Genomic DNA, 13,341 nt, shown 5'->3' on the forward strand with positions numbered 1-13,341 from the left:
CTGCAGCCTCAGATGGTCGGGCAGAGGTTTTGAGTCTGGGCAATTAAGCTGGTGCAATCTTATCACTTCCAGGCCAGGGTTTGACTGGTGAAGGAGAACGGAATTCCAGCTGAACAAAAGGTCAGGTTTCCCTGGACTCAGTAGTCAGCCAGGATTGTTGTTTAAAGAGCCCAGAGCCTTACACCCTCCCGCTCCCGCACCCTCAGCCAGAGCTATTGATGTAGCAGTGCAGCCCAGAGAAAAGGGAGACCTGGATTCAATAGGCTGGCTGTGAGGGGGCACTGGTGAATTCTGTGGTCACAGCGAGCAGGAGACAAAGGCTTTGGCATTGGGACTCTTGTGTCCCCTGGCCCAGGTGTCCCCGATGAAAAGCAGGTTAGGTTGGGGGAATGTGAAGCAGCAGAAACCGTGATTGTTGGGGTTCTACCCCACACCTGCAAAGCCTCACACTGCTCACTCCCCTCTCCTTTCAGATCCAGGTACTGTCTCTCGCACCAGATGGACTCAAACATAGAATGGAAAATGATCTTTTCCCCATGCTTGCAGTTTGGGAAGGCCATTCTATTCTCAGCAGGAACTACTTATGCTTTTTAGAGCAAAAATGCCCCAATAAATAGATATACGTACATGCATACGTATCCATATGCAAATATATACATACAAACACACATACAGAAACTTACAAATAACCAAGTAGGCAAATCTTGTACTTCGGTTTGAACTGAAGTATAACACAGAAGTGCAAAAATCATTAAGTGCGCTACTTGAGGCATTATCGTGAAGTGAATCCACTCACTTACATGGGCACCTCCCAGGTCAAGGAGTAGAATTTCAGCCCCCTGTACCCTCTCTCCACCCCACGACCACTTCCTCCCAAAACTAACCACCACCCTGCCTCCCTGCCCCATAGGTGAGTTTTGCCTGTTTCTACGATTTAGTCTGGAGGCGGTGGGGTCTGTCGGACTGAGGACAGGTTTTGTGGACAGACCAGGATGGGGCTCCTGCCTCCTGCAGTCTCTGACTGTGTGATCCTCGGAAAATGATATGACTTCACTGACTGTTGCTCCTCTCATCTGTAAAAAGAAATAAGGGAATGCTGGCTCTGCGTGGCTTATGCAAGGATTAAGTAAGAGAATAGATGGAAAGCGTCTGGCACACTGTGCATGTTCTGGGAGCGCATTGCATCCCCCCGCTTCATCGTGGCCTGTTTACCCTGAGGTGCTGGTATCAGGAAGGACGGGGAGCTCAGCAGCACAGGCCTGTGGCAGTGTCAGGCCAGAAAGAGCCTCAAGGGCAAGAGAAAGCAGTCCAAAGCCGCAGAGAGGGAGGCCGGGCTCCAGGAGGACCTGCCTGCCTCGGAACAAGTTCCTTAAGAAAACAGAGCCTGGGGAACGGATGAAGTAGAAATCGGAGAAGAGGAGGGAATCTGGGTCCCCTGGGTGAGAGGCCAGATGCCCCCAACCAGCCCCTGCTCGGGGAAGACAGCCTCTCCTTCTAGGAGTGAAACTTGAACCAAGAACAGTCTTTAGGGCAAAATCCTCTTCCTAGGTTGCCATGAAATACGTATTTCATGCAAGCTTTGGAGAGGTCAAATGACCCTTTCTCTTGGCTTTCTGGGAGTTTCCTGTGGAATTCACGTGTGCCCAAAGAAGAACTTGCACCAAGGGGGAAATGTAATAACTGTGGTTTATCTAAGGTTCATGCTTTCGGCTACATCTGCGCTAATGACTCAGGCAGTTTGCTCCTCCGAGACCATCAGTTTTCTTTATTTGCTCCAGCAGTGAGGTTTCAGCCTGAGGGAGAGAACACCAGGGACAGAGAGGCAAGCATTCTTGGTCCTGCTTCTGGGATTTCTTTGTATTCCCTCGGAACGTTTGGCTCCATTTCTTCACTTCCTTCCAGTCGTGCCGGATTATTTCTTATTGCAGCAGAACCCATTCATAACTTTAATCAGAGGACAAGACTAATGTTCAGTAAATGCATGTATAAAGAGAACTATTGTATAACTATTGTATGTAATTGTGACATCTGTGGGAGAAAGGATGTAAAAATAGTAATGATCATAGCTAGCATTTATGGAACACTTATGAACCAAGGTCCATTCTGAGCACATTACATGCATTATTTGATTTAATCTTCACAATGCCATTAAGTGGTATTCACCCGTTTTGCAGATGAGAAACTGGTGGCTCAGAGAGATAAGAGAAATCAATGGAGGGCACAAAGCTAGTCAGTGATAAGATGCAGGTCTAATTTTAAACTCTCATTTGCTTAATAAACATGCAGTCATGCTTTGCTTCATGATGGGGATAGCTCATCTTCATGTGAATATCACAAAACGTATTTACACAAACCCACACGGCATAGCCTACTACACACTGAGGCTGTATGCTACAGCCTGTGGCTCCTAGCTTACTAACCTGTATAGCATGTTATTGTACTGAATATGGTAGGCAACTGTAGCACAATGGCAAGTATTTGTACATCTAAACATTTAAAAGATACAGTAAAAATACACTATTACTACTGTCAAGTATGTGGTCCATCTTTGCCCAAAACATCATTTTTTGCTTCACGACTATTAACAGGAACTTGTCCCAGCCTTACTTTGTCATTGATATTCTTGAAAATGGAATAACCAAATGTAGCTGGCTCTTGAATGTTACATTCATGTGATCGTCTCATTTCTAAAATGGCATCCACATAGCCACACTTTGGCATACAGAGGGCTCAATACCACCCCCATCATCCCCCTTCTTGTTTTCATCTGGAGCTGCTGCAGAGCTAGAACTAACAGTCATGTTCTAGGCAGTTGGACAATTCTTATAAAATTCTCTTCCTTGGCCGGGTGTGGTGGCTCACACCTGTAATCCCAGCACTTTGGGAGGCCAAGGCAGGCAGATCACCTGAGGTCAGCATTTCAAGACCAGCCTGACCAACATGGAGAAACCCCATCTCTACTAAAAATACAAAATTAGCCGAGCGTGGTGGCGCATGCCTATAATCCCAGCTACTGGGGAAGCTGAGGCAGGAGAATCGCTTGAACCTGGTAGGCGGAGGTTGCAGTGAGCTGAGATCGTGCCATTGCACTCCAGCCTGGGCAACAAGCGAAACTCCATTTCAAAAATAAATAAATAAATTACTTCCTCATCGTCTGGCTTGGGTAGTGCACACATTTTCTCTGAGGCACACAACCAAACGCCCACAGCTGGGTGAGGCGGCAGCTCCATTTCTGCATCCCTTCCATGACTGGAGACTAAAAATAGGAGTGTCTGACAGCCCATTCCCACCCATGGCACCCAAGCCAGTCCACTCGGCCACAGGGAGCAGGGAGAAGGGTTGTTTAGAAGAATTTTCTTAGCCTCGAACACATGTGTTGAGCTTATGGTATGTTTTGTAAAAGCAGATCCCAGCCCTAGTTTCGAGGGCTCTTTAAGATTTCCCTAGGAGAGTCACAAAGAGAATGGCAAAAATGCCTACATTTCATAAATTACAACCTTGAATTCACTTTAAACAGAGGAACAAATCTAGTTTTAGGAAAGAAGGGAGAATATGTTTTACATGCAACAACAACAAATTATTCTTTCGAAGTTCTGGGTATAGAAGAGGTATGCATTGAAGTTGAATTTTTAAAGATTGGATATCAGCATTCTGAGATTACAGAAAATTCAGCGCAGGACTCCCCAGGTTCAGTGCGTGCTCTTAGACATAGGTGAAGGGAAGCAAAAGTTCCTATTGGAATACTACCACTCACCTCCTTCCCAACTCCCAGCGCCTCCTCCACCAGTAACAGATACCCGTGCACCTTACCCTTACCTGGGAAAGGACTCATATGTACGTAAACCCAAAGGATACCACAGCAGGAAGGAGTGATACTAGCTTCTCCTCCAGGCCATGGCAAACTATAAGCTGCAGGCCAAATCTGGCCAAAAGTGGCCCATGTACAAAACAACAAAAACTAAGAAGACTGTGCAACAGAGACTGTAGTTAGCCTATAAAGCCAAAATATTTACTCTCTCCTTTTGATAGAAGAAGTCTGCCAACCTCTGCTCTAGTTCAAGAAAAAAAATCAAAATCTAGACATGTCAAGTCACTCACCAACTGTCACATGGTGAGTTAATAACAACTGGAACAGACCCAGGTTCACTGGTTCTCAGTGCTGTGTTCCCATCATGAGACGGCACAGACCAGAGCGTTTTGGAACGACGAATATGGCAGCTCAGGCTCATGCTGTTTGTTTCCCCAGAGAGCATTTCATTCCAATATATTCTGTCTCTTTACGCCATAAAGTTATTACAGGCCTGTATGATTGTCTCCATGCAAATGGATTCCATTCACTTTTCCTTTCTTTCTAGGAGTCCTCTGTCCCTCTTCCCCTCTCCCCATCTCTTTCCCTTTCCACTCCCTCCTCATGTCATCTCTACTCTTGGTCTCAGAAGAACATTTGGGTGATAACCTGTTTATGTTTTGCCTCTCAGGTTCACTGCTGGCCTATAATACAACCTCCCACACAGACCAATCCTCACGACTGAGTGTCAAAGAAGGTAAGTTTGTTCTTTTGTGCACTTAACTTTTTCTTCTGAACCAGACATGACACAGTCCCGTGCAGTTAAGGTTGTGGCAAAAAACCAGCTTGCTTGTTCCACTCAACTTCTCCTAGCATACAAAGACGAGAAGCCAAAGACTTTTGCCGCTTGTGCTACCAGTTGCAAAAGTACAGTAAAGAAGGTTTTACAGTATCTTGTAATAATATCACAAAGATACAACTTGAAGTTGTCACTCCATGCAGGAAAACATGTTACGTTTAGGAAAAAATGAATGCTTCTTCCTTTCAAAGTTGAAAGTTGGGAGTTTTCTCTGATGAAAATAATGAAATGAGGATTTCAAGGATTCCAGCATGTCTACCCTTAAAGGTTTTTTTCCGAAGAAATTTTAGCAGCCGGTCATGGTGGCTCACACCTGTAATCCCTGCACTTTGGGAGGCTGAAGTGGGCGGATCACTTGGGGTCAGGAGTTCAAAGACCAGCCTGGCCAACATGGCAAAACCCCCATCTCAGCTAAAAATACAAAAATTAGCCAGGCATGGTGGCAGGTACCTGTAATGCCAGCTACTCGGTAGGCTGAGACATGAGAATCGCTTGAACCCAGGAGGCAGAGGCTGCAATGAGCCGAGATCACGCCACTGCATTCCAGCCTGGGCAATAGAGTGAGACTCTGTCTCAAAAACAATTTTAGCAATGTCAATACATTTTTTAAATGGTGGCTTAAGGGTTTGGTCTGGTTTGGTTTGGTTTTGTTGAGAAGGAAAACTGCCTCAGCACATGCTCTTTGCCAATGAAGATTTTAGTAAATGTCACAATAGCATTGCTCAGTGTCTTTATGAAACGTCGTGAGGAATGGTTCCGATACTGTGTTAGATTTCAGGCATTGAAACAAGTGAGTAATTCATGGTACCTGGTTTAAAGGAGAAAAAAATGTGAACGCATAATTATTAGGAACCAGAGAGAGACTGGAAAAAATATTTGCATGGCATGGCAAAAATTCCACAGAGGAGGGGACTTTTGAATAGGAGCTTGAAGAATAAATAATAAGAGTGTGGCAGGCACTCTGTCCTCCTTGGCTCGCTCTCTGTCCCCAGTTTTTCTCTAACTCACCTTCCCCATAATATAGAAGAAAGGCGGAAGCTCTCAGGATCAGTTACGTATAGTGCAGCATAGCATAACGTTTCAGAGAAACAAAGGTTCTTCTAAGGAAAGACCATTTGGCTCAACATCCGCATGGGGTAGGAAGGAAACAGAGACCCAAAGACACTAGCTGGGTGTCTTGCCCAAGGTTACAACTTTGAGCACATAGAAATTTGTGTTTCCTGTTAACAATTTATAATTGAATAATGGCCAGAAGGTTTAGTGGAAGAGGTATACAACGGAATGAATCCACTTTTAAATATTTGTGTTTTTTCATGTGCTTCCTTCTCTCCTATTCACCCTGAGCCAGTCCTGTTTCTGCCACTGTTTTTCCTTTCCAAATCAGATTTCTTGAGTTTTATCATGAAAACTGAATTTCTATGGATTCATTCTACATTGTGAGTCAGATTCCACTTGATGACCTATTTTAATATGCTGTTGCAAATATCTGTAAGACAGAAAATATATTTTAGTGGCAAATGCATCAGATTGAAGGTCAGGGCACCTTTGGCTTCCCGTGAGAAAATCACTTCAGACCCTGAACCTCAGTTTCCTGTCAAATGAAGGGAGGAACTCGGTCAGCAAGAGGCCAGCCCTGACTCTGGAGCTCTTGGCTTCTAAGGAGATGACAGGAGCCACATTGCGAGGGCTCAAGGGCCACTGTCCTTTGATTTCTTTCACATACTGAGTTGTATTTCATTTGTGGATAGGGATCCACAAATGGAAGGAAGGAAAAAAGAAGGGGGAAATGACTGCAGGGAGAGAAAGAGAGAAGGAAGGGAAGGGAAGGAAGATAGGGAGGGAGGGAAGCAAGGCTAGAAGGAAGGAAGGAAGGAAGGAAGGAAGGGAAGGAGGGAGAGAGGGATGGGAGGAGCCCTAACCTCTGAACTGCTGAATTCGAATTTTTGTAAGTTTCTCCAACACTTCAGGCTACAACCTGCTACCAACATCAGAATTAGCCAGTGAGGCTCTGAAGCAGAGCTAATGAAAGATTTTCTGATACTGGACTTCAGATATAGGGTTTAGTTTAGAAACTGGTTTATCCAAATTGAAATGTGTTGCTAGCCACCTCCTTCCTCCTCCTCCTCCTCCTCCTCCTCCTCCTCCTCCTCCGCAGGTCTTACTATTCAGCCCTGTCGTCTACCTGCTATATGCATTTCCTTCCCTTGGCCCTTTTGTGTTTAGGGAGTATATTTGTAACACTGCTGGCTCATTCAGGCTTATTGCAGGAGCAGCTCCCTCTTGCTGGGTAGCAACCCCTCTTCTGAAATGAATTAACTGTAGTATCCGGGCAAACGCATGTTGCCAGGACCTTATTCAGGTGGTGCCGGCATTTATCTCCCAACATTGGGCCTGGCCTCTAGAGACGATTAAGCCTGTGCTTTGCAGGTGCATCTTTTGTCCCCAGTAAAGCTCTCCACTTGAGCTGTCTTGCTCTTCTATGCCTTCCCCTTGTGAGGTGGTCTGAATCTGTCTGAACGACCCATCAAGCCACAAAACAAAGTACATTAGCAAGACAAGGCTAACCAAGCCCTCCCTCTATCCCTCCCTGCCTCCTCCCCACCTCTCACTGGCTCTCCTGCTCTGCTCTAAACACTATCTATTAGCTATTAGAAGACATCAGGCAACCTTGGCTCCATCTTCTTTGAATAAGACACACACAGCCCCAAACAAATCCAGAGTTCATCAAGAGCACCAGAGCTCTGTGTGTGTGTGTGTGTGTGTGCGCGCGTGTGTGTGTGAGTGCACACTGGTGCAGTCCACAAAGGGCAGGTGCTGGCATCAAGCACAAAGCAAGGAAATTGAGGAGATGCTGTCTATTAATGTGTCTTCAAAGCACTTATCAAATTAGAATGGCTTTTTGCTTTAAAATTGTATAATCACCCTTCCAGCTTGTCTCTTGAAAATGGCTGCAATCTCTAGGGGTTATTTGTGCCCAGGAAGTAAGACTAGATTTTAAAAATTAATTTAGAACAATCTTTAAGCCCCTTTAAATTAAATATTCTATGGACATGGATTGGATCCAGCTAGCGTAGTTATGCTCCTCCTTTAGTTTATCAAGGCTAATGCCCTTAAAAAATAAATTAGGATAAAAGCTATTGTTCATTTACAGTAGCAGCCACAGCTGTCACCTATAAAGGGTTTTGGAATATATCAGACACCTTCATATGTTTTGCTTTGGAGCCTTGCACTGGGTCTTTGAAGTAGATATTATTATCTCTATTTTGCAGACAAAGAAAGTGGGGTTCAGCACTATTAAGTGACTCACTGAAGGGTACACAGCTACTCAATGGCAGAGCAAGGACTCAAACCAGGTTAGAGGATTAGACTAGAAGCCCCTCACTTTCTGACAAATACAGCCTTTCTCTTTCAGCTGCCTTTCTGCAAAAGCAATACCTACCCTAAAAGTAACTTGGGCAAAGATGTGAATGTTTTGCATTACTTGATTTCTGTCCGTGCGGTTTTCCCACTATCAGCTCCAACTTCATCCCTAAACTCTTCTCTTTCCAAAGATGAACCGATACACAACTTATGGTTGGCATCAGCCCTTAGTTCTGAGAGCACAGAGAATCACCTGGAGATCTTTTAAAATACTGACCCTAGGACAAATATTGCATGAGCCCACTCATAGGAGGTAACTGTCAAGTTTATAGAGCCAGAAGGTAGATGGTGGTTACCAGGAGTGGCAAGGAGTGGAAATGTGGAGTTAGTGTTTAATGGGTAAGAGTTTCCATTTGGGAAGATGAAAAGGTTCTGAAGATGGATGGTGGGAATCGTCACGCAGCATTGTGAATGTACTTAATGGCACTAAATTGTACACTTAACATGGTTAAAATGGTAAGTTTTATGTTACATATTTTGCTAAAATTTTGTAAATGCAAAAATCAAAATAGAAAAATACTGATGCCCAAGTGCCAAAAAAAAGACGCATTAATTCAGAATCTCCAACGATGACTCCTGGACATTGGAAATGTGTTAGAGCTCTCCGCGTTATTCCTATAATCCAAGCTGCAGCCAAGCTAGAGAAGCCTGCTTTATAGAACAGAGACAAACTGGAGAGAAATGAGGCCCATGTTAGAGCTACTCCAGATTTTCTTGGAGATGCACTGGGCAGTTGTCTGGCCCCAGATTGTCCTAGAAAAGGAATAGCAGGCCCTACTGGTATATTGACAAAGGTGTAGGCAAGTGAAGAGACTGTACGATCCTGATTCATTTTTTTTGTCATTGTCATTGATGACTGATTTTATTGATGTATGATATTACTGATTTTGACAACTGTGCGTTAGTACATCTCAGAAATTTCTTTCTGACATGTCCTCATTCAGTCCTCTAAAAAGTAGATAGGGTGTTGGTAACGTGATTTTATAGGAAGGACACTGGGGTTGCAGAAGTTAAGTGACCTTTTCAAGCATATTAGAGTCCTGGAGTCAGGGCTACTGACTTTTCCACACCTTGTTCTCTCCAGTCCTCCAGGCTGCAGATGTGCGTGTGTCTGCCCTGGTCCCAGGTCAGAGCTTCACTTTGTTTTTCTGGGCAAACCCTGCCGGAGGCCTTCCCAGCTCACTCAGCTGGCCCAGCAGCGTGCAAGAATCAGCACATCTCCTCCTCGGAGCTTCTTTGCATGCCTAAGCCCTCATTTCCTTAGTTCCTCATGCTGAATCTGTTTAAATACCTCTGACTTTCCAAAAGACGGAGGATATTGAGTTCCTTGTTTATTAACTCCTGGAACTCATCAACCAGCCAAGGGCCTGTGGAGCATTGAGCTTCTAGCCCCAGCCTGGGAGCCTTTCAGGGCTGCCATTGAACGCAGAAACAGAAAACCGCAGCCCCACTGCAGGCGGAATGGCCATCTCCAGCCGTTGCCTTGGCTAATGGATAAAAAGTCTGTCGGCTTGCATGCTAAGTATGGAAAAGAGAGGGGAGAAACTACCTTTCTGTGTCCCTTAGAGTGAAATGCCTGGTTGGTGCTGAAGTCCATGTTAATGAGAGCCTGGCTTCTCTCCAGGAGAGTCCTAGGTGGCAGGAGCTGTGCACGTGGTAACAACAGCTTTTTGGCAGCCCGGTAGGGTTTGCCAAGCACGTTCCTTTCCATTATCCCGTTTGTGCCCTCTGGTGCCATCACCATGAGATGACAAGACTGGTAGTATTTTTATCCCCCTTCTGTAGATAATGAAAACAAGGCACACAGAGATTTCAGGAGTCCTTAGAAGGCACCCAGGTCATGAAGCAGTACAAGACTCAACTTCAGGCCTTTGCTGTGTTCTGTCCTTCCTCTAGGCTGCTTCTGGAATCATTATCTCAGCATACTTGATGCAAGCATCTGACAACATTGTAAGGATTCTTTAATGCTCTCAATTTACCTAAGGCGGGCATTGGTCTCCTATTTCAGCATTACAGCATATTGATTAAAACTCAGGCTCTGGACTCAGACTGTGACCTGGACAATGCGCTCACACTTTTCTGCCTCAGTTTCCTCATGTATAAATGAGGATAATTGTAGTGCCCCTTCAGGGATGATGTAAAGCTCATAAATCAGCACAATGTCCGACACACCAATAAGTGCTCAATAAAAGTTATAATAAGGATAGTAAATTGTTATTCTAATTTATTATAGTGAAAATTATGATAGTAGTTAACATTATTATTGCAAACTAATTACAATATTTTTGAGGGTTTACCAGATGTTGACACTGTACCAAGGGTTGTGAAGGATACTATACATAGCTAGCCAAGCTGCTTTAAAACTTATTAGGGGGCCAGGGGCAGTGGCTCACGCCTATAATCCCTGCACTTTGGGAGGCTAAGGTGGGCAGATCACCTGAGGTCAGAAGTTCGAGACCAGCTTGGCCAACATGGTGAAACCCCATCTCTACTAAAAATAAAAAATTAGTCAGATATGGTGGTGGGCACCTGTAGTCCCAGCTACCAGGGAGGCTGAGGCAGGAGAATTTCTGAACCCAGGAGGCAGAGGTTGCAGTGAGCCAAGATCACGCTGCTGCACTCCAGCCTGGGTGACAGAGTGAGACTCTGTCTCAAAAAACAAGGCAAAAACACAACTTTTTAGGGAGACACACCTATGACATATGAAGGAAATATAAAACTGCATGTAATCAAAACACAACAATGTATGCTACACGCAAGACGTTCTCTGAGTGTAATGAAGGGATGGAAAATCATTAATACTCGAGCTGAACATCTTTTCCAAATCCCTTACAGAACAGAAGAGATCTGAGGCCAGAGAAGGTGTGGACCCAGCCATGGTCACATAGGGAGTGAAGACAAATACATACATTTATTCCTACGTAGGCAGGTATTGTCGATACCTGGTACCTTAGTCAGGAATAGACCTAAATTATGTGATTGATGCTCTCCTCTATTCATTCATTTCTTTCTTATGGAGAATTTTCTGTGCATAGAATCCCAGGTTGAGCCCTGAAACTATGGTGAACACAGCACACCACCTTCCCTCAAGCAGGTTCTAGTCAAACAGAGAGACACACAGCCAAGTAAGGAAGGGGCTACTGTGCTTTGGAGTGAGAGCGATTCACATATATTACCACGTCTTTCCATTTCCCCTGCGTTTAGCTCCTGTATGGATGTCCGTTACGATTTTAGAAGTCATAGTGAAAGCTGGAGACCTCTGGCAAGATCCAGCCTGGCAGGGCTGGAAATAGATACTGAAGCAAAGGGAAGGAGGAAGGCACCAAGGAAACCAATGTGCTTGCTGGGGTGGGTGTGAGTTGGCACCAAGGAAACCAGTGTGCTTGCTGGGGTGGGTGTGAGTTGGCACCAAGGAAACCAGTGTGCTTGCTGGAGTGGGTGTGAGTTTTCAAGTTGGGCTTTGGAGACGGGAGCCCAGGTGAGCCCTTGCAGGAATAACTGAGGCCTGGGTGTTGGATGTGGGTTTCAGGAAGACAGCCTGGGATAGAACCTATGCACCATGGCTTTCTGAAACCTGGAGAACCGGGTGCAGTTAGACCTTTCATTGTGAGACAGGAAGCTCAGTGAAGGAGCTGACAGTCAGGGACTTGTATCAAAACAACTGGGCCAGGGAGAGCAGCGTAGGTGGGCATGGAGCTGAAATAAGATTGACCATGAATTCATGATTCTTAAAGCAGGGTGATGGGGCCTCAGGGTTCATTAGACTCTGCTCTCTACGTTTATATATCTTTGAAATTTTCCATAACTCAAAAAATGCCTCAAGACATCTCTGCCTTATTTCTCCGGGCGAACGGGTTCCCGAGTACGGCACCTTTGTTCCTTGCAATATGCACAGCCTGTATCAAGCTGATGCGCTCCTGGGTGCAGTCCTTGGGAGGGCGGGCGCTGGGCAGCCTTGTGTGTGTGTGTGTGTATGTGTACGGGAGGGCACAAGCTGGTGCTCAGTGTGGAGGTGGGCTGTGTGTGTGTTGCCTTGTAGAGCCCTGCATATGGGGGCTTGGTCTGGAACATGTGTACCCGAAGGAAAAGGCCTGTAATACTGTGAAGTAATCTGTTATTTTTAGGGAGTAAATAACATCTCTCATGCAGCAGGTTCTGTGGCCCCACAGGCTCCATCTACATCAGCGCACACACACTTCCAATTGGAGGGTACTGTGGCCTCGCAGGAGAGCCTTGAAGAACATTGTCATTATATGTTCTTCCTTTATGATAAAATGCGTCTAAGCCATTCTTAGCAAAATCAGGGATGATTGCTGGATGTGTGTGTGTGTGTGTGTGTGTGTGTGTGTATGCTGTTTCTGTGGTCCAAAGGCAAGATTTATGATTATGGGATAGACAGTAGCTTACTCTCTCCATTTTATTTTTTAAAAACTGTTTTCCTTTGAAATTCCTGAGTTAATGTTCTGTCTGCTTTCTATCTGACCCTCTTCGGAGAGTTGCATTTTTTTTTTTCCACGAGAGAGATTAAGAGAGAGAGAGAGAGACAGAGAGAGAGAAAGAACAAGGGTGACAGAGAGAAACAGAGATCGGGGGAGGAGGGAGAGCGAGAGAACTGGAAACAAAGACTCGTTGTCTCTAAGCTGGAGCAGGCAGGAAACCCCAATCCCTCGGGAATTTAGCCAGCCCGCCCTGTCCTGGAGTCAGACTCCAGCTCTCTGAATTCAATTTGACAGCTTGTCTGGGACACTTTCTAAGTAACCATTATCCTTCCTTTCTCTAAGTAAAAGGACTGTTATTTCTTTTCGTGGGTGTGCTGTGCGAACTGCTATTGCACACGTGTGGCTTACACAGCGACTAGGACACACTTTTCTCAAATTATTGGAAACAGTTAGCCCGTTTCCTAAGACAAGTGTAAATTTGTTCCAGGATAATGAGGCAAAAGACTGAGTATCAGTCCACTGCCTTATTAAAAGTGGGCCTGTTCCATCAGAGGAGGAATTTTGTGTATGTACGTTTTACTTCTTTGAGGATTCTTTTGAAATAGATACAAACAACCTTATCTTCCAATGATCATTCTCCCCAGTTTCTCTGTTGATTGATGGATTATTTTAATGAAGCACATCACCATACATCCCACTGTGGAGGGAACTCAGATGTCCTCAAAGCTACCAGAGGTTATGCAGGCCACGGGCACAATTAGGGGTGACCACCTAGAGTTCAAAGGAGCCCGTGTTCTGCCTGGGAACGGGGCCATCCTGGGGTTTCTTTTAATTAC

General features: G+C 45.1%; 1 protein-coding gene across 1 annotated transcript in view; it reads left to right on the forward strand.

Moving 5' to 3' along the window:
• Nucleotides 1–13,341, forward strand: part of FLI1 (Fli-1 proto-oncogene, ETS transcription factor) — a 118,932-nt gene that overhangs the window by 84,140 nt on the left and 21,451 nt on the right. Inside the window, exon 5 of the mRNA XM_033204352.1 lies at nucleotides 4,479–4,544. Coding sequence (XP_033060243.1) covers nucleotides 4,479–4,544 — 66 coding nt within the window. The remainder of the gene's footprint in view (nucleotides 1–4,478; nucleotides 4,545–13,341) is intronic.

The sequence above is a fragment of the Trachypithecus francoisi genome, unplaced genomic scaffold (assembly GCF_009764315.1).
Source record: "Trachypithecus francoisi isolate TF-2019V2 unplaced genomic scaffold, Tfra_2.0 Lachesis_group8, whole genome shotgun sequence".
Classification (NCBI taxonomy): Eukaryota; Metazoa; Chordata; class Mammalia; order Primates; family Cercopithecidae; genus Trachypithecus; species Trachypithecus francoisi.